This window comes from Chroicocephalus ridibundus, chromosome 6, assembly GCF_963924245.1.
Source record: "Chroicocephalus ridibundus chromosome 6, bChrRid1.1, whole genome shotgun sequence".
In the NCBI taxonomy this organism is placed as follows: domain Eukaryota; kingdom Metazoa; phylum Chordata; class Aves; order Charadriiformes; family Laridae; genus Chroicocephalus; species Chroicocephalus ridibundus.
The window spans coordinates 43,029,968-43,055,472 of record NC_086289.1 but is presented as its reverse complement, the minus strand read 5'-3'; the positions used below and the strand labels follow the sequence as shown (position 1 = coordinate 43,055,472).

Sequence of the window (25,505 nt, the reverse complement as noted above, 5' to 3'; positions counted from 1 at the left end):
TTGAGCCGGGCAGCCCAGCCGCTTGGCTTCCCAGCTGTGGTTGTGGGATGGAGCAGCAGGGCTGTCTCCTCCTCGGTGAACGAGGAACACTCATCCCAGCCCCCAGTGCTCCCCAGTGAGGTGCAATGGGTGTGCGGAGCCAGCAGCCGGACCCAGAACCTGGCATGGGAGCTGCTCTGCAAGATCCCTTGTTGGGAGAGCATCCACGGGGACATCACAGGACAGGCTGGGCTCTCCCCTGGAAGACAGGGGGATGGTGAACAAGCCCTAGGGCCTGAGCAGAAGCAAGAGACTGCTTAAATCCATGTGTGCTGTGAAAGTTGATGCAATCCTTGGGGCCAGGCAGGGTCAGCTGCCAGCCAGCAGCTCGCTGCACTGTGCTGAGTTCCTGCAGCACCTGCCTTGTCCCTGTGCAGCCCAAACTGAGCAGCAGGTGAAGGACCATCAGCTGCTGGAGCTCCGTCTGGCAGACACAGACCCCTCCAGCCTGGTCCTGCCACCATCCTCACTCACCCCCTTCCCTCGCTTCTCACCCCTTTCAGATGGCTCTCTACTTCTGCACTGGCGTCCTGGAGGACGAGACCCTCTTTCGCCACTACGCCCTGAACGTGCCCTTCTACACGCACTTCACCTCGCCCATCCGCCGCTACGCAGATGTCATCGTGCACCGTCTCCTCTCCGCCTCGCTCGGTGGGTGCCGCCCGGCCGCTTACGGAGCAGCTCTGGGTGCTGTGAGGGGAGGGGGTGGCTGTGCCCAGCACAGGCAGGACTCCCGGGTCCCTGCCTTGCCTGCCACAGGTGCTGGGTGCTCGGAGTCTGCGTCCCACGGGGTGGCTCCGTGGCACGTGGGTGCCCTCAAATAACAGGGTCATGGAGGTGAGCTGGGCATCTGGGTCCAGGGTGCCATGGTGTGGCTCTGGAGCAGGAGGGAGCGTGTCATTGTCACTTGTCCCCTTCCCAGGTGCCAGCTCCCCCATCAAGATGGAGAAGGAGGCCATCCAGAGACAGGCAGATCACTGCAACGACCGGAAGATGGCTTCCAAGAGGGTGCAGGAGCTCAGCGCTGACCTCTTCTTCAGCATCTTCGTCAGGGTAGGAGCCAAGACTGTCTTCCCCCCGGGCATCTCTGGATTTCCCATTGAAGGCTCAGCCTAGATGCCACCAGACAGCAGGCTGCGTGGGCACCCAGCTGGCCTTGGGGAAGGCAAACCGTGAGGGGACACACTGAGCAACCACCACTGCCAGAGCTCCAGGACCTGGAGATATTGGCCCCACTTTAGGAATGGCCGGATGGGGGATGCTGGTGTAGTGACAGCCCTGTCTCTTCGCAGGAGTGTGGTCCTCTGGAGTCAGAGGCCATGGTGATGGGTGTCCTGAACGAGGCCTTTGATGTCCTGGTGCTGAAGTTTGGAGTCCAGAAGCGCATCTACTGCAATGTAAGTACCTCACCAGTGTGAGATGGTGCCAACACTGTCTCACCAGAGAGGGCTGCAGCAGCCTGGCATCACCGGAGGCAGTGGCTGTCCCAGTGCCCTTCTGTGCCAGCCCCACAGCTGGCAGAGCTGCACCCGAGCTGGGCTGGCCGGAGGGAAGGGAGCCTTCCTGGGGTTTCCCCCCCATCCCTCAGCCCCCGGGCAGGCGTGAGGGGCTGGAGGGGTCTGGAGCAGCCCAGTCTCCGAGGACCAGCTTCTCCCCGCTATATGCTGGGGGTGATCTGGTCTAGTTAAAAGAGAATAAAGGCAGATTTGGGGGAACAGAGATCAACATGGGACTGAAGCAAGGAAAGGGAGAGAGGCTGGTTTTCATTTCATTTAATCAGATGGTATATCTGGGGTTGTGACAGCACCATTGTTGGCCAGCACCTGCGGTTAGTGACAGCATCTTCTCTTAATAACCTGGTTATATGGCTGGCAATGACATCTTTAAACAGGGCATATAGCATGATATATGGGCTGTTTGTGTATCACAGCAGCCCCTGATTTACGTGCTAGGCTCAGGCTCACAGGCTGCTGCATCCCGGTTGTTAAAGAGCTGCAGAGGCAGCGTGCCGGGCAAAAGCAATATCGTCCCCATCCGCAGGCGAAGTCGGGGGGAGAGCTGAGTGGGGGAATGTTGCCAGGGCCACAGGCTGTTCCAAACATTCTCCCTGCCTGCAGGCACTGCCCTTGCTGGGCTTCCACTTCCAGAAGGTGGGAAGGAAGCCGGAGCTGACACTCATGTGGGAGCCGGAGACACTGGAGCAGGAATCTGTGCCCCAGGTAAGACTCCCCAGCACAGGACAGGCTCACAACACCATAGGTCTGGCATGGAGGCTGTGTGCAACAGGTGGATCCTGTGGTCTCCACAGGGCCAGCTCTGGAACATAGGACTACCTCGCAGGCTGTCAGGTCCTGCTCTCCCTCTGTGTCCCCTCCCCAACAAGCCTGATCTCAGCCTCAACCTCCTCTGCCATCCAGCCCCGCTCTATCTCATCGCTGCCCCCACATCTGACCCCTCCACGGCCTTCAGACTCTGTCCTGCCTGCTGTGTGCCCTGCCTTCCAATTCAGTTTCCTCCAGGAATTGAATTAACATGCTGTTTACTTCCTTCTTCCAGATTATCAATTAAGATGTTAAGTAAGATCAGGCCTAAGGCAGCGCCTGTCTAGACCCTTCCCCCATCCTGGCATACCTTGCTCCCTCGGTGGCAAGGCCCTTCCTTCGGGTTTCCATCCCTGTGGCAGGGTTGAGACCCAATTAGGAGGAATTTTTTAAGTCAGACTTCCTGAGATGCAGTGTCAAATGATTTAACAGCATCTAGAGATCTCTCTCTTGTGTCCCTGTCATCTATTAACTTGGTAACTCAATCAAAGGCAGCAGTCACATTTGTCTGGCTTGATTAAGTGGTGCTTCTTTGCCAACTTTTGTCTGGCGTCGCTATAAAATCACAGCTGTGTTGACTCCTGCGATCCCTGGCTGCTGCCTGGGCAGGGACAGGAGGGATGAATCCCAACTTCTCCCTGCACCGCCCCGGGGACTCTGCGTTTAAACCCCATTTCCAACCAAGGCCAGTGCAACCCATCCTTGTCCACCTGGGGCTGGATGGAAAGGGGTCCTGACACAGGGCTGGCTGACCCCCCCAGCTGTATGATGCATATCCTGGGGAGCCCTTTCCTTCCCAGGGGAGGTGTTGCAGCCAGAACTGGCTGAGCTCTCCGGCTGCTGCAAGCGTTTCTGCACCCCTCCCTCCCTTTGAAGCTGAGCGCTCCGTTCTCAGCTTGGCTCAGAGAAGCCCCTGGATGCGGCCCGAAGTGGCCTCAGTTCCTCCTTTCCTACCGGAGCGGATATCACTTACACCCTAGCAGGGACCCGCATGAAAAATGATGCCCCAGCATGAGCAGGGCCCATTTTGGTTAAGCAAACACTCGGCAGTAGAGGAAACTCCTCCACGAACCTTCCACACCTCCTAAGAAAACACCGGCGCACTCCCCTGGGAGCAGGCTCTGAGCTGTCCTCCCAGCCAGCAGATCCCCAAGTCGATAAACCTCCAGCCTTGGGATGAACCGGATCCCAGGGAGCCATGCTGAACCACGGGAAATGTCACCCAGACACCCCATGGCACCGAGTCCCCTCAGCTGCCCACCTGGTCCCAGCACTTGGCCTCCGCTTCCCGGTTTGGCTCAGCCTGGCCGGATAGCAGGAACGTCGGGGAAGGCTGTTTGTGGGAAGCCATGCAGGGGTCTGTGCTGACTGTCCCTGCCACGGAGGGGAGGTGTTGCCCCCACCTCTCCCCGAGCTCCAGGAGATGGCCAGGACCTCCGTGGGCATCACTCAGGGCTTGAGTATGAAGTGGATCTAAGACTTGAGGGTTTTGATGTGAAATTGTGCTGTTCCCCAGCGGTTCAGCAAAGGGATGGGGCAGGGTTGTAAGGGAGAGCCCTGATAATCCCCATTTGACTCCCTCAGATGTGGGGGGCTGCCCCATGGCCACTGCCCCCCATGCTCTTGCCAGCTGGGGCGGGCAGGCAGCTGGTGCTAGATAGCCAGCAGCCATCTGGGCAACCGTCTGCAAAAGGATTTCCCTGTGGTTTGCTCCTCACTGGCCACTTTGATACGTTTAAGTCTCAATGAGATTTTCCTGTTCTGAATGATTAATCTGGAGCGGCCGGCACTGGATGAGCTGGGAAGGATGTGACAAGGTTATGCCGGTGGCTCTGTGCCCGCTCCTCCTGTGGGCCAGCCCCGAGCAGATGGCCCCATTGAGCCCTGCCGCAGCGCAGGGCTTGGGGACGGGCTCTGGCAAGCGAAGGTCCCAAATGCCTGGCTGTGGCCCCAGGGCAGCCTCTTCCCAGTGTCCCAGCCAGCCCGTTAACCGTGCCTCATGGATAGACCTGATCAATGCTTTACGCTTCTAATCCATACAATTGCTGGAAGAGATGGAGTCAGAGGACCGGGGAGGTAGTAGCAGGCACCGGTGCGTTTCTGAACGGGAGGGATTGATTTTCTGGGGTCTTTATTGCCGTGCGTCTCTCCATCATGCTCCCTTCACAGGTCTTCTCTCGCTGCAGGGATACGGGGGGGTCGTTCCCTCCTTGCAGGATGCTGAGAAAATGCTCAGCATCGTGTGGAAACCCCTGCTCACCGCAGCTCACCATTGGCGCTTGGCCAAGTTGCTTCATTAAGGGATGATGTACGTTCTCCAGCTTGAAAAGGGAGGCAGGGCGGGCTTCAGGGGAGGTTGGGACCCGAAGCCGAGGGCACAATCACGCACGCTCCTTCCTGGACTCTGTGGGGAGCAAGACTGGGGCCTGATCAGGCTGGAATAAGTGAGGATGTTTTAGGAGGCTCATTTAGGTCGGTTTGGATTCCCTGCCTGGCTTCGCAGCCCCGTGGTGGTGCCCTTGAAGATGCTGCATCCAGCCCCAGCCCCAGGAGCACCCTGGGCCCCAGCAGAGCTATCTGAAGCCATCCCGCCCCATTCCTTGGCTCCCAATGGGTGCCGCAGCAGAGGCAGCAAAAGCCAGCATGGCTCTAAGCAAATCCTGATGTGATGCCAAGCCACCTGAAAAACCCTCTTTCTCTGTGTCTTTCTCTCCCTTGCTGAAGGTGATCACCATTTTCACGCTGGTGGAGGTCGTGCTGACATCGGACGGGGTCCCGCTCAAGTACAGCGCCCTGCTCAAGAGACCGAGCTTGGAGAAGTGAGCGCCCTGGGCTGTGCGTGCTCCCCGCTGCCCACACTTGCTCATCCCAGGCCCTGCACCGGCACCCGCCGGGGACGGAGGGGACCCACAAGGAGTTTGGGGTTTTGAGTTTTACAAATGATGCCATTTTGTTTCTGCTCTGGATTTTAACTCCGGCTGGGAGCGGGGCTCAGGGCTTGAGCCTGCCCCAAGCAGAGCATTTGGACTCTCGGATATTTTTAGCCTGATGCTGATTTTTTTTTTTTTAAGGCAGTGGTGTCCGTCCCCAGCCCTCGGGTGGCTGTGGTGAGGGCCAAGTGCGGACACGTCTCCCCAGGAGCGGAGAGGGGCTGGCTCCACCATCCCAGGTGGGATGTGATGGGATGCGTCTGTGGGGCCGTGCAGGAGGGTTTCTTGCAGGGTTATGTGTCGTGTAATAAAAGCTGGGTCAGCAGCTGCGTGGGGGGCTTGTACAGGTTTTGTTTTGTCTCCTCTGCATTCCACAGGCTGGGAATCCCAGCAATAACTCATCTCCCAGGCAGCCCTGTGCCTTCCCCTGCCTGCCGCTTCCCGGGCGTTGTGAAATCCAAGTGGCCTCTCTGCCTCCCCCGGCCGGGGAGTCACCAGGTGTTTGCTCCAGCCCCTCACCCTGCGCAGGGACCCTGCAGCCCCGTGTCCTTGCTTCTCCCTGCCGCTCAGGAGAGTGTCCAGCCCCTCACGGACTGACCAGCCCCTTTTGCAGCCTCCAGGCACCTCTGCCTGTCCCCATGTCCCCGACCCGCGCCCTGCCTCTGGGGACATGAGCTGCTCCAGCAGTCTCCACTTACCCCTACGGGGATGGGGCAGCCATGAGTGGTGGCTGGTGGAGGGATTGACGTCCACTGAGGAGTGGATGCGTCATGCCAGGCAAGGAGGGGGCCCTGCTTTGCTCTGCCTCATCAGTGGTGACAGATGTGGCCCTGGCATGGACACATCTGCCCTTTGCAGGAGCCAGGAGCTGGCTGAACCCGGGCTGCCCAGCTCAGAATGGGGGATTGAGCCCTGGAATGGGACAGGGCTGGGGACAACATGCTCCCCAGGAGCTGGCAAGCTGTGGAAGCCATCAGGGTCACCTGCAGTCCCTAAGGGTTGTGCTGCTAGTGGTGTCCTTCCAGATGGCCTGGTGCAACCACATGTGGATGCCACCTTCGGATGTGGGAGAGGGTGGAAGCAGCCTGCTCCTCCCTGGGTCTCCTGCTCCTCGCCGGGGGCTGGTGACACAGGGCTGTTCCCCAGCCGCAGCAGGTACCTCACTGTGCGGGGGTGCGCTGGCACGGGCTGCCCCAGGGCCTGACAGGCAGCGTGGGACTGTGTCCCCTAGGAGAGGGGACCTGAGGACACTGACACCAAAGGCAAGATGTCCTCCCCCTACCTGGTTCGCCTCCTCGGGTTTGTCTCAGTGGAATTAGGTCTAATCCAGCACGGCCCAGCTCAACCTGTCTGCAAAAACAGCACTTTGCCCCGCGCCCTCCCCGCTGCTCCCCGACATCCCACAGGTGCCCCCATGGGAGCTGAGGGCCACCGGGTGCCATGGTCCCCAGAGACGGGCTGGAGGTCTTCCCTCGCTGGTGGGGGGCAGGGATGGCCCCGGGGCGGGGGGCTGGGGGCACTGGGAGGGCCCTGGGCAGGGCTAGGAGATAGTCCCTGAATGTTATCAGCCCATCGGCTCACCTGCGGCGGGGCTCAGCCCTCTGGCGGGACAGGGAAGGGCCATAAAGGGCTGTCCCCTCGCCCTGGACACAAGCGGCATTCGGGATGGGAGCCAGCGTGGACAGCATGGGGCGGCCATTCTGCCCTAGAACCTGCCTTCTCCTCTGCCTCCTCACCCAGCTCATCGCTGCAGCCTCAGGTGACAGGGGGCGTGTGGGACAGGGTGGGTAGGAGCCCTTATTGGGGGGCACTGGGGCTGGTGCCACTTCCCTGGGGGTCTCCGGGGACCCTGTCACCTCCCCATGGGATACCAGCAAAGGCAAACCCTACCGGCCACCTCAGGGTGGTTTGAGAGCCCAGCCTTTGCATGGGTTTGTCTTAGCCCCCACCAAAGCAGGTCCTGTCCCTGTGCCCCCCAACCCCACGGCCCCCTCACCCCCTGGCAGTGGCTTTGGGTCAAGCAGCTTGATAGCCGTGGTTGCCCAGACATGGCATACTTGCCACAGGGTGCTGATGCTCGGGCACCTCATCCCCTCTGCCAAGAGGCATGAGGGAATTCCCTGCCAAACTGTGCCTCAGTTTACCCCTCTGCAGATATACCCTGGGCAATCCTGGGGTTGCCAAAGACCGGGCTGTTGCCTGAAGGGCTCCCAGCCCCTCTGAGGCCCCCACAGAGGGGACTCAGAGCAGCTAAATGTGCCTTGGGTGGAGATGCCTACCCTGACCCCTGCAGGGGTTGTCCCTGGGGACCCTCAGGGTGCCCAATGCCCCCGCATGCCCCCGCCTCTGCTCTCGCCTCCAGACTCTGAGAAGACCACGAGCTACTGGAACGAAGGGGCCAGGAGGAGTCTGGAGTTGGCCCTGGCATTGCAGCCAGCGGCACGGCGGGCCAAAAACATCATTCTCTTCATGGGTGATGGTGAGTCCCCTGGGTCCCAACCAGGCCCCGCAGCTCCACAGCAGCCAGGGGACATGGCTCATGGCTGGTGAGATGGGGCTCGTGCAGGTCCCTTCTTCCCCGGCCAGCCCCGGGCAATGCCTGGGGAGGGCAGGACTGTCCTGGTCCTGGCTCCTTGCCACCCCATAGCTCTACCGTGCCCGCAGGCATGGGGCTGCCTACCATGTCAGCAACTCGGATCTACAAGGGGCAGCTGGCCGGTGGCTCAGGCGAGGAGACCGTCTTGGCCATGGAGACCTTTCCCCATGTGGCCCTGGCCAAGGTGAGTGGGGCAGCACCAGGGGCGGCCCTGCTGCCCTTGCCTGAAACCCCACTGATCCCCGCTTGCTTCCAGACCTACACCATCGACCGGCAGGTGCCCGACAGCGCTGGCACGGGCACAGCCTACCTCTGTGGGGTGAAGGCCAATGCCAAGACGCTGGGGCTGAGTGGGGCGGCCGTCTATGGCAAATGCCGCACCTCCTTTGGCAACGAGGTGGACTCCATCCTGCACCGGGCCAGGCTGGCGGGTACGGGGCAGCGGGCAACCCTGTTGGAGAGCCTGGCTTGGCATGGCCACCCCGTGCCGTGCAGGGCTGGATGGGCTCCCTGTGAACCCTTGCCTGCGCTGCAGGAAAGTCGGTGGGCATCGTGACGACCACGCGGGTGCAGCACGCGTCTCCCGGGGCAGCCTATGCCCATTCGGCCAGCCGGAGCTGGTACGCCGACACCAACATGCCCAAGGAGGCGTTGCGGGATGGCTGCAAGGACATTGCCTACCAGCTGGTGCACAACACGGACATCAACGTGAGCCGGGGAGCGGGCATGGGAGGGAGGGGACACCGGGGGCCTTGGGAGGGTCTGCTGAGCTCCCCGGCAGGTGATCCTGGGTGGCGGGCGGATGTACATGACCCCCAAGCGGACCCCGGACCCTGAGTACCCTGAGGACCCAGCTCAGAATGGCACCAGGAAGGACGGAGTGGACTTGATTGCTGAATGGCTGAGTGCCAAGCAGGTACTGTGCGGGGCGGAGGGGACATGATGCCAGGCATGCGGCACATGCCGTTGGCACTGGCTCTGTTCTCGCTGGCAGGGCGCCCGCTACGTCTGGGACAAGAAGGGCCTGGACACGGTCGAGGATGATTCCGTGAGCCACCTGATGGGTAAGAGCACCACTGCCTGCACCACTGGCAATGCCTCCTCCTCCTCCCTGCTCTGGGGGTGCAGTAAGGGACACGAAGTGGCCCCAGTGTGGACCCCCCCCCCCTCCCGCCCCATTCCCCCAGGTCTCTTTGAGCCCAAGGACATGAAGTATGAGCTGAACCGCAACGCCTCCACCGACCCTTCCATCGTGGAGATGACAGAAAAGGCCATTCGCATCCTGCGCAGGAACCCCAATGGCTTCTTCCTCTTCGTGGAAGATGAGTAGCCCCAGGCGGGCAGTGTGGCTGGGGCTGGGGTGGGAGGCAGGTCCTGGGAGCGGGTGGGCATCCCAGGGGACCAGGGAGAGGGTGACGGCCGCATTCCCCATGCAGGTGGCAGGATTGACCATGGCCACCACAGTGGCCGGGCCAAGCAGGCACTGATGGAAGCCGTCATGCTGGACCGGGCGGTGGCACGGGCAGGCGAGCTCACCTCCCCCTCTGACACCTTGACCGTGGTGACGGCCGATCACTCCCATGTCTTCACCTTTGGGGGCAACACTCTACGTGGCAACTCCATCTTGGGTGTGCCTCAGGGAGGGGCGGTGAGCGTCCCTGTTCCCACCTCCCCCTTTTGCTCCCACCTGGCCAAGACAGGGAGCTGGGGAGAGGTACCTGGATGGGACAGGGGGTGACAATGCTTATCCTTGCGCCAGGGCTGGCCCCCAAGAAAGCCAAGGACAAGCGAGCCTACACCAGCATCCTCTATGGTAATGGCCCTGGCTACAGCATCCGTGACGGGGCCCGCCCAGCCGCCAGCCTCCCGGCCGCAGGTAGGAGCCTGCTCGGGGTGGGATGGGGACACAGGGTGGCTGGGGACAGCATCCCATGGGCATGGCCACTGGGGCTGCACAGGGTCCCAGTGCCACCACGCAGCTCGGGAGTCACTTGGGCAGGAGACACCCCGACATCAGGGTGATGGGAGCTGCCCCCCCATCCCTGTGACGGGTAGGGGAGCCTGCTGCCCCCAGCCCCATTTCTCCTGCCCCCCTGCAGAGGACAAGGACTACAGGCAGCAGGCAGCCGTGCCCCTGGAGTCGGAGACCCACAGCGGGGAGGACGTGGTGGTGCTGGCCCAGGGCCCCATGGCCCACCTCTTCCACGGGGTGCAGGAGCAGCACTATATCGCCCACGCCATGGCCTACGCCGCCTGCATTGAGCCCTACGCCACCGAGCCGGGGTGCGGGGCAGCCCGCAGGGCCTCCCATGGCACCCAGTGCTCCCCACAGCCCCTGCTCGCCCTCCTGGCCCTCTGCGTGGCTGCCCACATGGTGGGGGGCTGAGAGCCCCCAGACAAGCCCTGCTTCAACCCAGGCTGCCTGGCTCCCCACGAGCTGCCCCCAGACGCCCCATCGAGGGTTTTGGCAGCCGGGTCCCCACTGTGCCCAGGATCAAAGGATGCAATAAAACACATGTTGTTCATCTCCATCTGCTGTGTGAGGGTTTGCAGTGGTGGTCGCCTCCTAAGACACTGCCCCGTGCCTCAGTTTCCCCAGGTGGTTGCAGCTCCTAGTTCCCCCCCACCGGAGGCACTGGGGTGAAGGAGGTGATGAAACGAGGGTGAGGCCGCTGAGGCCGTGTCCACCCCAGTTTTACCAGGCTGGGGCACAGTATGCAAGGGCTGGTACCTTCCCGGCAAAGGTTGAGCAAGAAGCAGCATTTTAGTCCGGACCAGTGGATTTATTGCTCAAGAAAGTGCTGGGCAAAGAGCAGGACTGCTCAGTCCATGAGTGACCCCCAGGTGCTCCCAATACCTCTGTTGCCCCAGGTCCGATGCTCAGTGCTGGCGGTGGCTCCTGGGCCAGGGCATTCCCCCCCCTGCCCAGCACCACAGCACCGCAGCTGGGGTGGGCAACGACACGTGCCAGGCACTGCCCATCACCTCACCCCCTGCATCCGCGCCCCAAGCCTGCCCCAGCAGCAATAAGGTGGTGGTGTCAAGGAGGTGCCTGCAGCCCATCCCCGTGGCCTTTGTGCCGGCTGCACGGCAGGACGCCAGGCTATCGGATGTGTGCTGAACCCCTCTGCACACCCCACAAGGGCTGGTCCTGGTCCAAAGTCCCTCCCCAGACCTGCTAGAGCTGCAGACGCTGTCAGCGGCGTTGGGCTACCGGATCTCACCATGCAACCCCTGGCACCCCTCATCCTCTGCCTGGGGCTCTGGGCAGGACTCTGGGCAGGACTCAGCGCTGCTGTCATCCCAGGTGGGGACAAGGATGGGGACGGGTGCCCGGCTGGTTGCAGTGGGTGCCCAGGGAAGCGGGGCACCCAGCAGGGAACCAGCCTGGCTGGCCACAGGGAGGGCTCGGGGGTGGAGAAAGGGCTGCCCAGCTCTGCAAGGGTTGATGGGGTTTATTCCATCTTCTGGGGACCTTGAGACAGTTTTCCCTTCTGGGTTCCTGTTTGCTTCTGGGCTGGGGGGGTTGGGGAAAGCACCTGTAACCTCCCCCCTCCATGGATGTGGCCCCATCACACCTGCCAGGTAGTTCCCCCCACCATGTCCCTTTTTGCTGCCCCCTCCTTCCCTGCCCCAGGACCCACAGGCAGGGCGGTGGATGTAAGCCCACGTGGCCTTTCACCACCCCAAAGACCACCCTGATTCGCTTGGTCTGTGTCAGTGAAGTTCCCAGCATGGGGATGCGCAGGGAGCGGGTACCCCAGGGATGCGGGTACCCCAGGGATGCGGGTGCTGGTGATCTGGGACTGATGGGTGCTGCCCTGTCCCAGCGGAGGAAGAGAAGCCATCCTTCTGGAACAACCAGGCAGCTGCAGCCATCGAGGCTTCCTACAATATCCAGCCCAGGATAAGCAAAGCCAAAAACCTCATCCTCTTCCTCGGGGATGGTGAGTCCCACTGGCACACCCAGCAGGCAGGCTGGCATCACTGCTGCCCTACGGAGTTCGGTGCAGGGAGGGCACACAGTCCAGAGGGTGACCGGGACTCTGTCTTCACCCAGGCTTCGGGATCCCCACCATCACAGCCACTCGCATCCTAAAGGGGCAGCAGCAGGGGAAGCTGGGCCCTGAGACCCCCCTCGCCCTGGATGCTTTCCCCTATGTGGCTCTCTCCAAGGTAAATCCCTGCTACGCTGGGCACGGGGCCAGGGTGATGCTGGGCACGGGGCCAGGGTGATGCCCATGGGGCTGCTGGCACAGAAGCACCCTGGGGATGCGCGTATGAGTTGCACGGGTTCCCTGCCTGACCCACGCTAGCCCGCAGGCATGTGATCGCTCATGGCAAGAAGTGCTGGGGAGGGGGCAACCCTCTGGGTGCCTCTGCCAGCCGCCCCCTGCCCTGAGCCTGGTGCGTGTCCTTGGCAGACGTACAACGTGGACCGTCAGGTCCCTGATAGCGCGGGGACGGCCACAGCCTACCTCTGCGGCGTGAAGGGCAACTACCAGACGATAGGGCTGAGCGCGGCTGCCCGCTACTCGCAGTGCAAGACCACACAGGGCAACGAGGTGATCTCAGTGCTGGAGCGAGCCCGCAAAGAGGGTAATGGGGGAGCATGGGGCAGCAGGGCTGGGGGGGACCCTGCAGGGGCACGGGGCATCAAGCTGGGGCTGCCTCCCTTCCCACCAGCATCCCAGGGCTTGATGGTGGGGGACCCTGTGCCCCCACCGGTTGCCTTTCATGGACCCTGATGAGTGGGGGGGGTGGCAGGGAAGGCGGTGGGTATCGTGACAACGACGCGGGTGCAGCACGCATCGCCCTCGGGGACCTATGCCCATGTGGTGAACCGCGAGTGGTACGCGGATGCCAGCATGCCCAAGGAAGCCCGCGACGAGGGCTGCAAGGACATCGCCTGGCAGCTGGTCCACAACGTCGACATCAATGTGAGCAACCATGCATGGGGGGGGAGGCAAGGGCAGACACCCCCCCCAGGCACCCCTGCTAACGCTGTGCCCATCTCATCCCCTCCAGGTGATCCTGGGGGGCGGTCGGAAATACATGACCCCTGCGGGGACACTGGACCCTGAGTATCCCACCTACCCATCAGAGGAAGGGGTACGCGAGGATGGCAATAACCTCATAGACATGTGGCTGAAAGCACGGCCGGTAGGTGACATGAGGCGGGATGGTTCTCTGCCCACCACCCCCAGGCACAGACCAGGCCCCCATTGACCCTGTGGGATTTGCCCGCAGGGTGCCCGCTATGTCTGGAACAGGATGCAGATGCTGGAGGCTGCTGCTGACCCCAACGTGAATTATTTGATGGGTAACAAACGTCCCACACGCCACAACCTGGCAGGCACCAGGACATATGGAGGCACTGAGGCTGTCCCCAATGTGTCCCCTCCCAGGTCTCTTTGAACCCGCAGACATGAAGTATAACCTGGTGCGCAACACCACCCTGGACCCATCGCTCACCGAGATGGTGGAGGTGGCCATCACCATCCTGAACAGGAACCCCAACGGCTTCTACCTCTTCGTGGAAGGTAATCTGGGGCTGGTGCCCCTGAGGCAGGGCAAGAGGGGAGGTCCCACATCCTGGGGTGGGGCTAGGAGTTGTGGGTGCTGCCCTCAGTCCCCAACCCACTGTGGGTGCCTGCCTGCAGGCGGCAGAATCGACCATGGCCACCACGATGGTGAAGCCCATAAGGCACTGACAGAGGCAGTGGAGTTCGACTGGGCCATCAAGCGGGCGGGCGAGCTGACAGACGAGGCGCAGACCCTCACCGTCATCACTGCTGACCACTCGCACGTCTTCTCCTTCGGCGGCTACACCCTGCGCGGCTCCTCCATCTTCGGTAGGGCTCTGCCCAGCCACCAAGAGCGGGGCATGGCCCCATGCTGGGTGCTGCCAGCCCCAGGGCACCCCAGCTGTGGCCAGAGGGGTGATATGGGGATTTCTTGGCTGATGTCCCCCCTCTGCCACCTCCTTCCCAGGTGTGGCCCCCAGCAAAGCTACTGACAAGAAGAACTACACGTCCATCCTCTATGGGAACGGGCCGGGTTACCCAGGAGGTGGCCGGAAAGATGTGGACGATGACACAGCTGGTGAGGGCACAGGGACCATGGCCAGGTGGAGGGATGGGGCTGGGGGCCAGCGCTGCCCCCCCTCACCCCTTTCTTCCTCCTCCCCAGGGCAGTACGACTACAAGCAGCAGGCGGCCGTGCCCCTCAACTCGGAGACCCATGGTGGCGAGGACGTGGCCATCCTGGCCAAGGGCCCCATGGCCCACCTCTTCCACGGGGTGCAGGAGCAGACCTACGTGGCCCACGCCATGGCCTACGCCGCCTGCATCGAACCCTACACCTCCTGCCGCCAGCGGGACTCTGCCCCTGGCACCCGCGCCACCCCTCTGGCCCTGCTCCTGCCCACCCTCCTCCTGCCCCTCTTCCACTGACCCCACGGCCCTGGGGCACCCCACGGGTACTGCCGGACCCACATCCCCCCCTCCCCATGGCTGCGGCACGCGTAGGTGGCCAGCAGCTCTTTGGAGCATCCCTAGTCCAGATGTGGCAGCCGTGGGGCACCGAATTCCAGATGCAGGGGTGCCCTGTGCCAGCCGCAGGGGTGCTCGGTGGTTAGTAAATGTGGTGTGTGAAGGTTCCCATGCCGTGCAGGCAGAGTTGGGGGTGCTGCCTGCTGCTGCCCGTCCCCCGGCCACAGCCCCTTGCAGCCACCCGGCATATCCAGCGCTTTATTGACCAGAAACAGCAGCGAAAAATACAGCGGACGTCCGTGTCCCTGTGCTCCCGGGGCAGGCTGGCATCGCTCACCCCGAGCCCTGCTGGCTGTGCCCACCCGCCGGCAGGGCTGATGCGGGGACAGGATGGGGCTGGCACAGTGGGGTGCTGGGGAGGGCACTGCGTAGGGGGGGTTTTGGCATGGGGCAGCCCCACAGCGTCTCTTGTTCGCTCCCCCTGTCTCAACCAGCATTGGGCTGGATGTGGTAGGGTGAAAGGCTGGGTGAAAGGTTTGGGGTGGGTGGACAGGCGAAGGGGTACAGGGTAGCCTGGGGGGTGCCCTACATCACCTCATTCCTCCATGGGGACCCCCAGTTCGCAGGGCAGAGAGTAGGAAGGGGATGGACAGGCGGCCGCTGCCTCTGGGCTGGGGCTCGTGCCCACCCCAAGTGTCTCCCCGCTGCCCCCACCCCCCCAGCAGGTGCCTGTCTTCGGGGGAGCGACCCCCTGCATCACCCGGGGGTGCCCCCTTTGCCTGGAGGGTAGGAGGGGGAGACAGGAGGAGGTGGGGAGCAGGCACAGGGTGGCACACAGGGCAGGGGTGGGGATGGGGGGTGCCAGCCTGCCGGGGTGGGATCGGCCTCACCACACTGAGCACTTGTGCGCCGGGTTCATGGGCGAGTTCTTGGGGCAGTGGAAAACCCGTCCGAACTCCTCGAACTGCGAAACGCTGCCCAGGACCCTGCCAGGAGAGAGGAGCGACTCAGAGCTGGGCGCGCGCACACACACACCCCCCCGCCACCGCTGCCATGCACCCCACTCGGGACACCCACTCACCCCAGCAGCACCCCATCCCCTGCCCCAGGGATGCCCACCCAGAGCCTTCTGGCGCCCACCCCACTTTGCACGGCACTGCCAGACGTGGGGAAGGCTGGCACTTGCCGTGCCCCCCACCCCGATTTCAGGGCCACCGGTACCTGTAGTGCTCCGGGGCGTGCTTGTCCGTCAGCACCTGCAGGTAGATGGACTGGGATCGCCGCTTGATGCACCAGTTCTGCGGGGGTGAAACGTTCCTGTGGGTGAGCTGGATGGGGCACCCCGTGTCCTGGCACCCAGCGGGGCCCGTGGGGTCGTGGTACCCACCAAGGCACAACGGTTCCTCTCGCTGCCGGGGGACGGGGGCAGCGATGCCCTGGTTGCGCTTGTTATTGGAGGGTCTCCTGGGAGACCATGTGGGGTATAGGTGGGTTGGGAATTGAGCACAGGGGCACATTTGTTATTGTAGGGTCTCCTAGGGGAGTGGGCTGCCTGGCTGTAGGGTCTCCTAGGAGTTCAGGGTCATGTGCATTTGCTGCTGCGGGATCTCTGGAGGTGATGGGGGGGGCACACGTTTGTTATTGTAGGGTCCCCAGGAGCCCCAACCCTGACCCCAGGACCTGCTGATGGGGCCAAGCCCAACTCCTGGCCATGGGCACTCGGTCTGGCACAGCACCTGCCCCATCCCTCAGGGCCACCGGTGCCACACTGGGTGACCCCCCCCACTGCCCAGCACATGCCATGTGTGGGGAGGGCAGGGGCTCACCTGGGCGAAGGCGATGAAGAAGAGCTGGTCGTGGGTGTATTTCAGGTGGTGCAAGGGGTGCTCGGGGCCGTGCTCCCGCACCCACTTCTGGTAGGCCTGGAGAACAAGGGGTGCCCTCAGCACAGCTTGGGTGCCCCCCCAAGACCTGCCCCGAGCCTCCCCCCAGCAACCAGCAAGCTGGATCAGGCTCGCAAGACAGGGCTGGGGATCTCCTGGTCCCCCCCCACAGTGGGGATGGCATCAGCAGCTGCCCCATGGCCCTGCTGAGGGTGTGACACCCCAGGGTGGGGGGACACTTACATAGTAGGCGAGTTTGAGCCCCCCCATGTCAGCGATGTTCTCCCCCAGGGTGTGTTTGCCATTCACCTGCCGAGAAAGACACGGAGTCAGCGGAGGTGCTCCCCCGCCAGCCAGGCATCCCCCCATCCCCACCCTGGCACCAAGGCTGTGCCTCAGTTTCCCCCACCCAGTGCCCAGCTGGGATGTGATGAGTTGTCAGGTCTCAGGGCTAGGCAGGGCAGAGCCATGCTCTCCCGTGGGCACGAAGCAGCAGGGACGTCCCCACGGGGCAGCGTGTGCCCAGGCATTGCCTGGCGGGGGAGGGGGTCTCACCCGCTGGTTGTAGACAGTGAAGTTGTCGTAGAGGTTGACGATACACTGTGCCTTCTTCAGGAACTTGCTGTACGACCGCTCTGTCCACCAGTGTACCAGGTTCCCGTGCCGGTCGTACTGTCCCCCTGACAAGGCAACCGCCACCACCGGTAGTCCCGAGGGACCCAGGCATCCTGCGCCCCCCCAGCCTGGCTGCCCCTCACCCACCCACCTCCTGCCCCGGCATGGGGTGTGGGGGGGTCACTCACCCCAGTCATCGTAGCCATGGGTCAGCTCGTGCCCGATGATGGTGCCGATCCCACCGTAGTTCAGAGACCTGTTGCGGCGGAGAGCAAAGGTGAGCGAGTGGAGGGCACGGTGTTGGCAGGGATGGAGGTGACCCCAGGACCAGGCACCCCCATCCCCTGCCCTGGCACCCCCCCCACCCATGCCACTCTCCCCACCCCCTGCCCGGACACCGCCCCGCCCCTGCCCCGTACCCCAGCCCCACACTCACTGCGGGAACTCAGGGTCGTAGAGAGTGGGCTGCAGGATGCCGGCGGGGAACACTGGGGACACAGGAGAGCATTGCAGTTGGTGCGGCCACCCTGTCCCATACCCACCTGTAGCATCACCAAGGGACCCTGCACTGTGCCCCCCACCTCAGGCCCTCCCCACACCCCCGGTCCCAGGGGGGTGAGCCCCGGGAGGGGCCAGGCAATGCCTCACCCATCTGGTTCTTGTTGGGCAGGTAGTAGGCATTCAGCGCCTGGGGAGGCAGCAGCCACCTGCAAGGAGAGACAGCGGTGCCACGCTGTGGGGGCACCAAGGAACACAGAAACGCCACCCCCTTGCACAGCTGGGGGATCAGGGGGGCATTCCTGGCTTGCCCTGTGCCCTCCTGCCTACACCCCATGGGGTGCAACCAGGCATGGGGACAGGGGGCATCAGTGGGGCCATGCTGTCCCCCGCCATGCTCCCGCTGGGCCAAGGGGATACCCACGCAGATTTGTCCACCTCCTGCCGGATCTTCTTCACCGAGAGCCTGATGCCGAAGGCGATGCTGTTGAGGATGTTCTTGAAGTAGGTCTTCTCGTCCACCTCAAACTGGGAGGGGGCACAGCCACCTCAGGGGGATGTCAGCTCCAAGTGCCATCCCCAAGAGTGTGGGGAGCAGGGCTGGGGCATCCTCCCACCCCCGTGAGCCTTGGGGACTGAGGGTGTGGGGTTGTGGCCATGGGCTAGCTGTGTCTTCATGTCCTGTTCCGTGTGCCCATGTGGGTGGCTGCATATCTGTCACCTCTGTGGAGTCCCTGGGCCATGCAGAGTTAGGAGCATCCCCAACCCTTGCTGAGGAAGGGGGTAAGCCCTGGGCGGGGTGTGATGTGGGGAAGGGGACATCATCTGAGACCCCAGGGACATCATGGTACTGCCCGTGTGGCTGTGGCTATCTGAGTGGTGGGCACAACAAGCTCCCAGGAAGTGGCTTGTTTTGAGGTGGCATCTCCCCATCCTGGTCTCTGCAGACCCCGAGGCAGATATAGGGACCATCTCCCCACTCTGTGTGCCCACATTCCCCTGTGGGCCTGGGCCACCCCTTGCCTCATACTCCTTGTCGATGGCCTCTGGCTTCAGCAGGAAATCGGGGTACCCAATCATCACCATCATGTACCGGAGCTGCGGGCAAAGCGAGTGGTGGGATCAGGCCCCCATCCCCCAGGCCATGGTGGAGGTGAGGGCAGGGATCCACACTGAGGGCCACTACCTTGGCCCTGGCTGCTCTCCGCGTCTCCTCGTCCATCCAGTCCAGCTCATCCAGGCGCTGGTCCAGGATGTATTTGATGTCCTCCACCAGCTGCTGCACCTACGGCAGGTCACCGCGGGTCCTGGCATGGCATCCTTACCACCCATCACCCTGCCAGCCAGTCCTCAGGAGGGTGCCAGGTGGTGGCAGGCACCTTGGCAAGGGGACAGGAGGGACACAGTGGCTTCGTGCCCACAGGCATGCATCACCTACCTTGGCTTTGCTGGCGGAGGAGAAATGCTCCTCAACAAAGAGGGCGCCCAGGGCCATGCCAAAGTGCTTGTTGGCCTGGCTCAGGCAGATCTTGCCCGGCTCGAGCTGCTTCTCATTGCCCTCCATCTCCTTGGAGAGCTCGTGGATGGCGTCGCGGAAGGGGGTGGAGAGATGCTCGCTCAGCACCACCACGATGCGCCACAGCATGTAGTTGTGAAGGATCCTGGTGTTGGGGGGCAGGATCAGGCTCCCCCACTGAGCATGTCCCCAGGCACGCAGGGAGGATGGAGAGTGTGCACCAGGATGGGGACACCCCTGCTTGGGAATCAGGCAGGTCATGAGAGTGACCATGTCCTGTGGGGTCCTGGGGATGGGCTGTCACCATGTCCCTGCTGTGTGATGAGCCTGGTGACCTCTAGCGCGAGGTGGGTGTCAGCAGCGGGCCAGGCACAGCCAGGGTGCTGGGGACCCCACAACAGTGACCTCTCCCATGGCTTTTCCAGGAGTCCCCCTGCCCCGCATGACCTACCCAGGATGGGAGTGATGGGGGGGCCAGCCACAGCCACCCTGTGCCCACCCCATTGCCAACCCCCTGCCAGGCTGGGGAAGGTGCTGGGGGCACAGGGGGTGCCAGCCCCCCTCACCTGCTGGGCGTCACACGGATGAGGTCAGACACCTTGTGCATGTAGTCGGTGGCCAGCAGCACCACCTCCTCCTCCTCTGAGAAGTTGTCGTGGAAGATGCGGTCCAGCAAACGCTTCCACTTGAGCTGCCAGGACAGGCACTGTCAGGGGGGCACAGGGACCCCACCCTCCATGCCACCATGAAGGGAATGCCCTCCAGGCTTTCCAGCATCCCACCACCCCTTCCTGCCTAGAAAAGTGCAGGGTGGATTCATCACCTTCAACTGGACTTACCTGGGGGGGACAATGAGGGCATGGAGCAGGGGGACAGGGACAAGTATGGGGCATAGGGCAGATGGGGGACGTGGGGTGGCAGGATGGGGCCCGGGGGTACTCACCGTGGGGGTGATGCGCTGCAGCTCGCCCAGGGTCACTTTGTGGTACGTGCTGCTGACGTCCCTCCGCACATCATCATACTCGGACACCGTGATCTACAGGGGGTGGGCTGTCACCACCCCACTGCCTGCCTTGGGGGTGGCACAGGGACGGGACACAGCTCCGGGGCAAGAGGGGCTACTGACCCACATCCCTCCCAGCTCCCTGCCCTGGGAACCCTCTGCTGCCAGCAGGGCCCTGAGGGGTGGCCATGGGATCCCCAAGGAGATGAGGTACCCAAAGACTGGGCACGTGGGTCCCCCAGAACCCAGACTGGGGTCCCCAAGAGCTGGGCATGGAGTCCTCAGGGGCCTGGAGTGGATTCATAAGGAGTGGACATGGGGGTCCCCAAGGGCTGGAGTGGTTGTCCCAAGGGCTGGGACTGGGGGCTTCTCAAGATGTTGGGGCCGGGGTCCCCGAGGATGTGCCATGGGGTCTTCAAGGGGCTGGAATCCACAAGGAACAGGCATGAAGGTCCCCAAGGGCTGGGAGTGGAGTTTCCCCAAGGGGATTGGGATGGGGTCCCTTAGGATCAGGCATGGAGATCCCCAAAGATCTGCAACCAGGGTGCCCAATGTCTGGTCAGGGGCAGCCCAGGGCGGGCATCACTCTCACATTGGCAAGGTGCTGCTCCAGCTGCAGGATCTCCTGGGCCTTCTGCTCCACATGCTCGGCCCCCAGGAGGGTGAGCAGCCGCTCCATGAACACCCGGTACGCAGCCAAGATCTGTGCCAAGGGAAGGGATGCTGGGTGCCACCCCGCACTGCCCTGCAGGCACCCCAGCCCCTGGCACTGCTGGCAGTGGGGTCCCCTCTGTCTGCCACCCGATGCTGGGTGCTGGTCCCTCTCCTGGTGTCCCCATGGCATCAGTGTGCCCCCCTGCCCTCACCTTCTCGCTCTCCTCATCCTGCCCCAGGTAGAGGGTCCGTTCGGGCAGAGTCAGCCCATCCTGGTCAATCTGGGGGGAGAGAGATGGGGGCAGCAGGTGAGCAGAGGGAGGGGGTTGCTGTGCTGGGCAAGGCACCCCCTCACCTTCCCTCGTATTGCAGGGTGCCCCGGGAGCCACGGGATGGCAGCGCGGTGGGTGAGTCCTGTGCCTCAGTTTCCCTCCTGCTGGAGGATGCTGGAGCTGCAGTGGGCAGCATGCAATGGGCTGGGAGCCCCGGGCAGAGGGTGGGCCACTGCTCCTTGGCCTGATTCATGTCTGGCACACAGACTGCCCCATAGCCTGCCCTATGCTGGCACCACGCTCTGCACCATCCCTGGCCCATGGTGGTCCCACACCTGCCCCCTACTCCTGTTCTGCAACCCGTCCCATGGGGAGCCGCAGGGATGAGCCACGCTGCATGGACACCCCCTACCCTTCACACACCCCCTTCACACAGACACCCCCACACCCCCACACCCACCCCTCACTATCCTGTCGCCACGGACACAGCCTCTAACACATACACACACCTGAACACACTCGCACATATGTGAGTACACACACACACACACACACACACACCCCCCCGTAACTCACCCCTCATGACACACACTTGTGTATGCTCAGCCCCCCCACCACGCATGCACCATCTAGTTTACCCCCCCCATATGCACACACCCCCCCAGACACACGCACAGCCCCCACAAACACACTTTTCTCTCTGGCTCACCCCACACACACTCTGTATCCCACCCCATCAGCACCCACCCCCCCCCACCCCCAAAATGTGCACAGCCGCAGCGCTGCCCTACGCACCCACAAGCATCCAGAGCCTTTCTCCATAGCTCCCCCCCCCATCACCCCCCGTTTTTCTTTCCCACAAGGGCACTGCCACATGTAGAGCTCCCCCCCGTCACACTCACACCCACCACACACCCGCTCCGCGCCCCCCCAGTCACACCCTGACAGCCTCCCGCCCCTCCCCGCCCCCCAGCCAAGCCCTGACCCCCAGCCCTGGCTGTCACCCCCCACCCCATCACACTGTCACACCTGCACCCTCCCGCCCGGCCCCGCCACCGCCCGCCCTTTCCCTGTGACACACGCTCCCTCTAGCGTACGCGCGGGCGGCCCGGCACCCCCGCCCCGCTCCCCCGGCCCCCCCCTACACCTCCCCAGCCCCACCACCTCACAGGGAACGGGGAGGCTCATCCCCACCACTGTGTCCCCCCTCGAGTGCTCCTGCCGTCCCCAACACCTCGGCCCCAGCATGCCCACCCCGCTCATACCCACCGTGTCCCTGCTGTGCCCACCCCCAGGTTCCCTCCATGCCTGCCGCCGTGTCCCCACCATACCATTGCTGTGTCCCCGCTGCTGTGCCATCGTCATGGTCCTCTATGCCCATCACTCTGCCCACCATGGTGCCCCACTCATGCCATTGCTGTGCCCCCACCATGTCCACCACCGCACTCCCACATCCATCAAGGGTGCTTTAGGCTTGGCCACCCAGACAAAGCCCACCCATGCCCTGGTGGCACCACAGGGTGACGGACACAGGCTGGAAGGATTGGGGAAGGCTGACAAAGTCACGGGCAAATGCCCTGGCGCTCTGGCCCAGTGCTGTGGGGCTGACAGTCATCCCCCTGTCACCGCCTCTGTGTACAGATGGCAGCCAGAACGCCAAGGTGAGGGACTTGGCTGCCAGCACTCTGGAGGCTCTGGTGCTGTGCTGGGCTGTCCCCAGCACCCAGCTGGGCAGCACTGCCTCACAACTGTCCCCAACCCTACCCTGGAAGTGCCACCCGCACCCTGGGGCAGCCTGACACAGGGGTCCCATGATGGGGAGAAGAAGGGTCCCCAGGGAAAGGGGCAGTTCCCAGCCCGGCTGCTTACTGCAGCCAAGCCCACACACCAGGCAGGCGCCCAGCGCCACCACAACGAGGACAGTGAGTGACATCTGGGGGGGGTGTCATCCGCACAGGCGGGTGGTGGGGGGGAAACAACTCCAGGGACAGGGTGCCCTCACCCGGATGACGTAGCGGGAGGTGTTCCTCTCGTCCAGGCTGACGGTGAGGGAGAAGAGCACAGCAGCACTGTAGACCCCCTGCGTCTTGTAGAGCAGCTCATTGAGGTCCCCACGGCCTGGGGGGGCGTCCCAGCCACCGCACTCCCCAATGACCTCCAACATGGGCCGTGGGCCCAGCCGGTCAATCTCAGCCCGGTCCAGGCATGAGCGGAAAAACTCCTTGACCTTCCTCTCAGCCGAGCTGGGGGCTCGGCGCCTCACGGGGCGGCTCAGCAGCGCCCGCAGCTTGGCCTCGTTCTGCTCAGCGATGGCCCCGATGGTGCCATACACCAGCTTGTCCTCGGGGATGCCGTGTCGCCGGAGCCAGCCGCCACAGGCAAAGGAGTAGAAGTCCTGGCAGGGGTCGATGGTGGCATCCATGTTGGCGCTGAGGAAGCGGGATGCCCGCAGGAAGGCCTTCTTCTCTTGGCACCCCTCCAGGCAGTAGCTGTCCCCTTCAGCCGCCAGGTACTTGAGGACCAACATGCACGTCAAGATGACGCAGAGCCCCGCAGCGAACACCAGCCCCGAGAGCAGGCAGACCTCCCGGCGGCTCCAGCGCGGCAGCCCCCCCCGGCGCTTCTTGGCCCCAGTGCCCAGCTGGAGGGCGAAGCCATTGGGCAGGGTGCCGCTCTGGTACTTGCTCACGTACTTCACCTCCTGAAACTCATCGTAGTGGGCTGTCAGTGAGTAGGTCTTCTCCATGGCTGGGGATGGGGGTCCCCACAGGCAGCGCAGGTACGGGGGGCTCAGGGCAAGTAGGGGACAGGCTCCGGTACCCCACGGTTCATGCTGGAGCCGTGCCCACTGCAGGGAGGTGGTGGAGGGTGCCCGGGTGAGTCAGGAAGCTCCTAGAAAAGGCAGAGGAGGTGGTTGAGGGGGGTTTGGGGAGGAGCAAGGGGGGATGGTGGTGGGGGGTGCTTCTTGCCGTCATCGCTGCCTGCATCGCCTGCCTGTGTGCCCCGCTGGTGGCTTGGTGGCAGCTCTACCCCATGGCTGTCCCCTCTGCCAACCCCTCTGGTGACAGGGCAGGATCCTGCCTGCACAATCCCAGGCAGGTTTCAGCCCTTGGCACTGTTCCATCCCACACACCCCCCACACCTCTACCTAGTGCACCGGCGAGAGCACCCACATCAGGTGGGTGTCCGGGCTGGTCCAGCAAGCCCATCCTCACAAGGCACCGTGAGAGTCCTTCCCGGCCTGGGAGGGGTCACAGGGCTACCGGTCTCTCTGGGTGTGGTACAGACTGGGGTGAGCAGCTTGAGGAAGAGGGGCTTTGGGGAGATCTGGGGGCTTTGGGGAGATTTGTGGGGGAAGGTGTTGGATTGGGGTGTTGCGGGTTGGGTTGGGTTGTGTGGCCCTGCGTCAGGTTGCATCGCGTTGCACCGTGGTGTTGCATTGTTTCGGGTTGGGTCGTGTTGCATTGCGTTGTGTCAAATTGTGGTGTGGCGCGTGATGTGTGCGCAAAGTTAATTCCAGCCTTGGTGGGGGGGAACCCAGGACCCCATGGACACCTCCGAGCATTTTTCCACCACCACCACCATCCACCCAGCCCCTCTCTGCTGGCTGGTGACCAATGAGCAGGGGTATCTCACAGGGGTGCTGTGCTGGGGAGGAGGCGGTCTGCCCATGGGGAAAGGGGTGTAGGGGCATGGATGGGTTGGGGGGAAGGGCTTCAAAAGGGGCCCCCAACCCTTGCTTGGTGCAGAATGGCATCCAGATTTCCAGGTGGGAGAGGACATGCTGAGGACAAAGAGCTGCTTGGGAGGTAGCTGGTATCGCCGCGGTGGCCCCCCCCCAAGCCCCGCAGCCCCCCTCACCCTCCGCAACTTGGGCAAAGTTGTGCCCCGACGCCGCAGCCCGGCGGTGCCCGTGCCGGGGAGCTGCCGCCGCCGGAAAGTTTGCGGGGCCGGCAGCGGGCACGGCGCGGCTCGGGGGGGCGCAGGGGAGGGCGAGGGGCTGCCCGGGATCCTCAGGGTATGCTACTCGGGATGCTGCCGGGGATGCTCGGGGTGCCCGGGGGACGCTGGCCAGGATTCACAGGGGATGCTGCTCGGGATGCTCGGAGGATGCTGCCCAGGATGCTCGGGAGGTGCTTGCCGGGATGCTCGGGAGATGCTCGGTTGGTACTCGCCGGGATGATACCTGTGGTGCTCGGGGGATGCTCGGGGGGTTGCTCGGGGGGGGGGTTGCTCGAGGGGTTGCTCGAGGGGTTGCTCGAGCGATGTTCGGGAAGTGCTCCCCGGGATGACGCCCGGGATATTCGGGGGATGCTGGCGGGGCGCTCGCCGGCAGGCTCGGGGAGTGCTTCCCGGGCTGCTCGGGGGGTGATCACCGGGGGTGCTCATCGGCTGCTCACCGAGGTGCTCGGGGGACGCTCGGGGGACGTTCCCCGGGATGCTGCCCGGGATGTCCGCGGGTGCTCGGGGGGGTCGCTCACCGCTTGCTCACCGAGACTCGTGGGGGATGCTCCCGGGATGCTCAGGTGACGCTGCCCGGGATGCTCGGGGACGCCGCCCGGGATGCTCGAGGGGTGCTCGGGGGTGCTCACCGGCTCGCTGGGGGGGTGTCAGCAGGCTGCCCGGGGCTGCTGGCGGGCCGGCCCGGCGCTGCCCGTCCGGCTGCGCGCCCCGCGCTCCGCTC

General features: G+C 63.6%; 4 protein-coding genes across 7 annotated transcripts in view; 3 read left to right on the top strand and 1 right to left on the bottom strand.

Annotated features, from left to right (window-relative positions):
- Positions 1-5,634, top strand: part of DIS3L2 (DIS3 like 3'-5' exoribonuclease 2) — a 194,176-nt gene extending 188,542 nt beyond the window's left edge. For all 4 annotated transcript variants that reach the window (XM_063339888.1, XM_063339887.1, XM_063339889.1 and 1 more), the window contains 5 exons: positions 543-690; positions 962-1,092; positions 1,332-1,436; positions 2,157-2,258; positions 5,085-5,634. In XM_063339888.1, coding sequence (XP_063195958.1) covers positions 543-690; positions 962-1,092; positions 1,332-1,436; positions 2,157-2,258; positions 5,085-5,183 — 585 coding nt within the window. In that variant the 3' untranslated portion in view covers positions 5,184-5,634. The remainder of the gene's footprint in view (positions 1-542; positions 691-961; positions 1,093-1,331; positions 1,437-2,156; positions 2,259-5,084) is intronic.
- Positions 5,635-5,673: 39 nt separating this feature from the next.
- On the top strand, positions 5,674-10,324 carry LOC134517235 (intestinal-type alkaline phosphatase-like). The gene is made up of 12 exons (XM_063338527.1): positions 5,674-5,788; positions 6,443-6,792; positions 7,653-7,769; positions 7,955-8,070; positions 8,143-8,317; positions 8,422-8,594; positions 8,668-8,802; positions 8,881-8,950; positions 9,074-9,206; positions 9,321-9,514; positions 9,646-9,762; positions 9,986-10,324. The coding sequence occupies exons 2-12, from the start codon at positions 6,558-6,560 to the stop codon at positions 10,270-10,272; spliced, it is 1,752 nt and encodes a 583-aa protein (XP_063194597.1). The 5' UTR covers positions 5,674-5,788; positions 6,443-6,557; the 3' UTR covers positions 10,273-10,324.
- A 787-nt stretch (positions 10,325-11,111) lies between these two features.
- Positions 11,112-14,436, top strand: LOC134517234 (intestinal-type alkaline phosphatase-like). The gene is made up of 11 exons (XM_063338526.1): positions 11,112-11,193; positions 11,717-11,833; positions 11,947-12,062; positions 12,311-12,485; positions 12,654-12,826; positions 12,915-13,049; positions 13,137-13,209; positions 13,295-13,429; positions 13,550-13,741; positions 13,881-13,991; positions 14,079-14,436. The coding sequence occupies exons 1-11, from the start codon at positions 11,112-11,114 to the stop codon at positions 14,339-14,341; spliced, it is 1,572 nt and encodes a 523-aa protein (XP_063194596.1). The 3' UTR covers positions 14,342-14,436.
- A 239-nt stretch (positions 14,437-14,675) lies between these two features.
- On the bottom strand, positions 14,676-25,505 carry ECEL1 (endothelin converting enzyme like 1). Its single transcript, XM_063339642.1, has 18 exons — positions 25,314-25,505; positions 22,824-23,713; positions 20,762-20,830; positions 20,488-20,598; positions 19,836-19,928; positions 19,459-19,583; positions 18,815-19,037; positions 18,563-18,661; positions 18,400-18,474; positions 17,801-17,904; positions 17,527-17,585; positions 17,315-17,366; positions 17,067-17,134; positions 16,819-16,943; positions 16,507-16,572; positions 16,207-16,302; positions 15,602-15,678; positions 14,676-15,366 (listed from the first exon to the last, which is right to left on the bottom strand). The coding sequence occupies exons 2-18, from the start codon at positions 23,565-23,567 to the stop codon at positions 15,267-15,269; spliced, it is 2,286 nt and encodes a 761-aa protein (XP_063195712.1). The 5' UTR covers positions 23,568-23,713; positions 25,314-25,505; the 3' UTR covers positions 14,676-15,266.

What these genes read in the sequence shown, in the direction of transcription:
- LOC134517235 (XM_063338527.1), top strand. Translation starts at nt 6,558, where the DNA reads ATGTCCTCCCCCTACCTGGTTCGCCTCCTCGGGTTTGTCTCAGTGGAA. An exon ending in GGGGCAGGGATGGCCCCGGG is followed by an intron (nt 6,793 to 7,652) that starts GCGGGGGGCTGG and finishes TCTCGCCTCCAG; the next exon opens with ACTCTGAGAAGACCACGAGC. An exon ending in GCACCGGGCCAGGCTGGCGG is followed by an intron (nt 8,318 to 8,421) that starts GTACGGGGCAGC and finishes CCTGCGCTGCAG; the next exon opens with GAAAGTCGGTGGGCATCGTG.
- LOC134517234 (XM_063338526.1), top strand. Translation starts at nt 11,112, where the DNA reads ATGCAACCCCTGGCACCCCTCATCCTCTGCCTGGGGCTCTGGGCAGGA. An exon ending in CAGCGCTGCTGTCATCCCAG is followed by an intron (nt 11,194 to 11,716) that starts GTGGGGACAAGG and finishes GCCCTGTCCCAG; the next exon opens with CGGAGGAAGAGAAGCCATCC. An exon ending in GGAGCGAGCCCGCAAAGAGG is followed by an intron (nt 12,486 to 12,653) that starts GTAATGGGGGAG and finishes GGGGGGTGGCAG; the next exon opens with GGAAGGCGGTGGGTATCGTG.
- ECEL1 (XM_063339642.1), bottom strand. Translation starts at nt 23,567, where the DNA reads ATGGAGAAGACCTACTCACTGACAGCCCACTACGATGAGTTTCAGGAG. An exon ending in TGGAGCAGCACCTTGCCAAT is followed by an intron (nt 19,929 to 20,487) that starts GTGAGAGTGATG and finishes CACCCCCTGTAG; the next exon opens with ATCACGGTGTCCGAGTATGA. An exon ending in CCATCGACAAGGAGTATGAG is followed by an intron (nt 17,905 to 18,399) that starts GCAAGGGGTGGC and finishes GCCCCCTCCCAG; the next exon opens with TTTGAGGTGGACGAGAAGAC.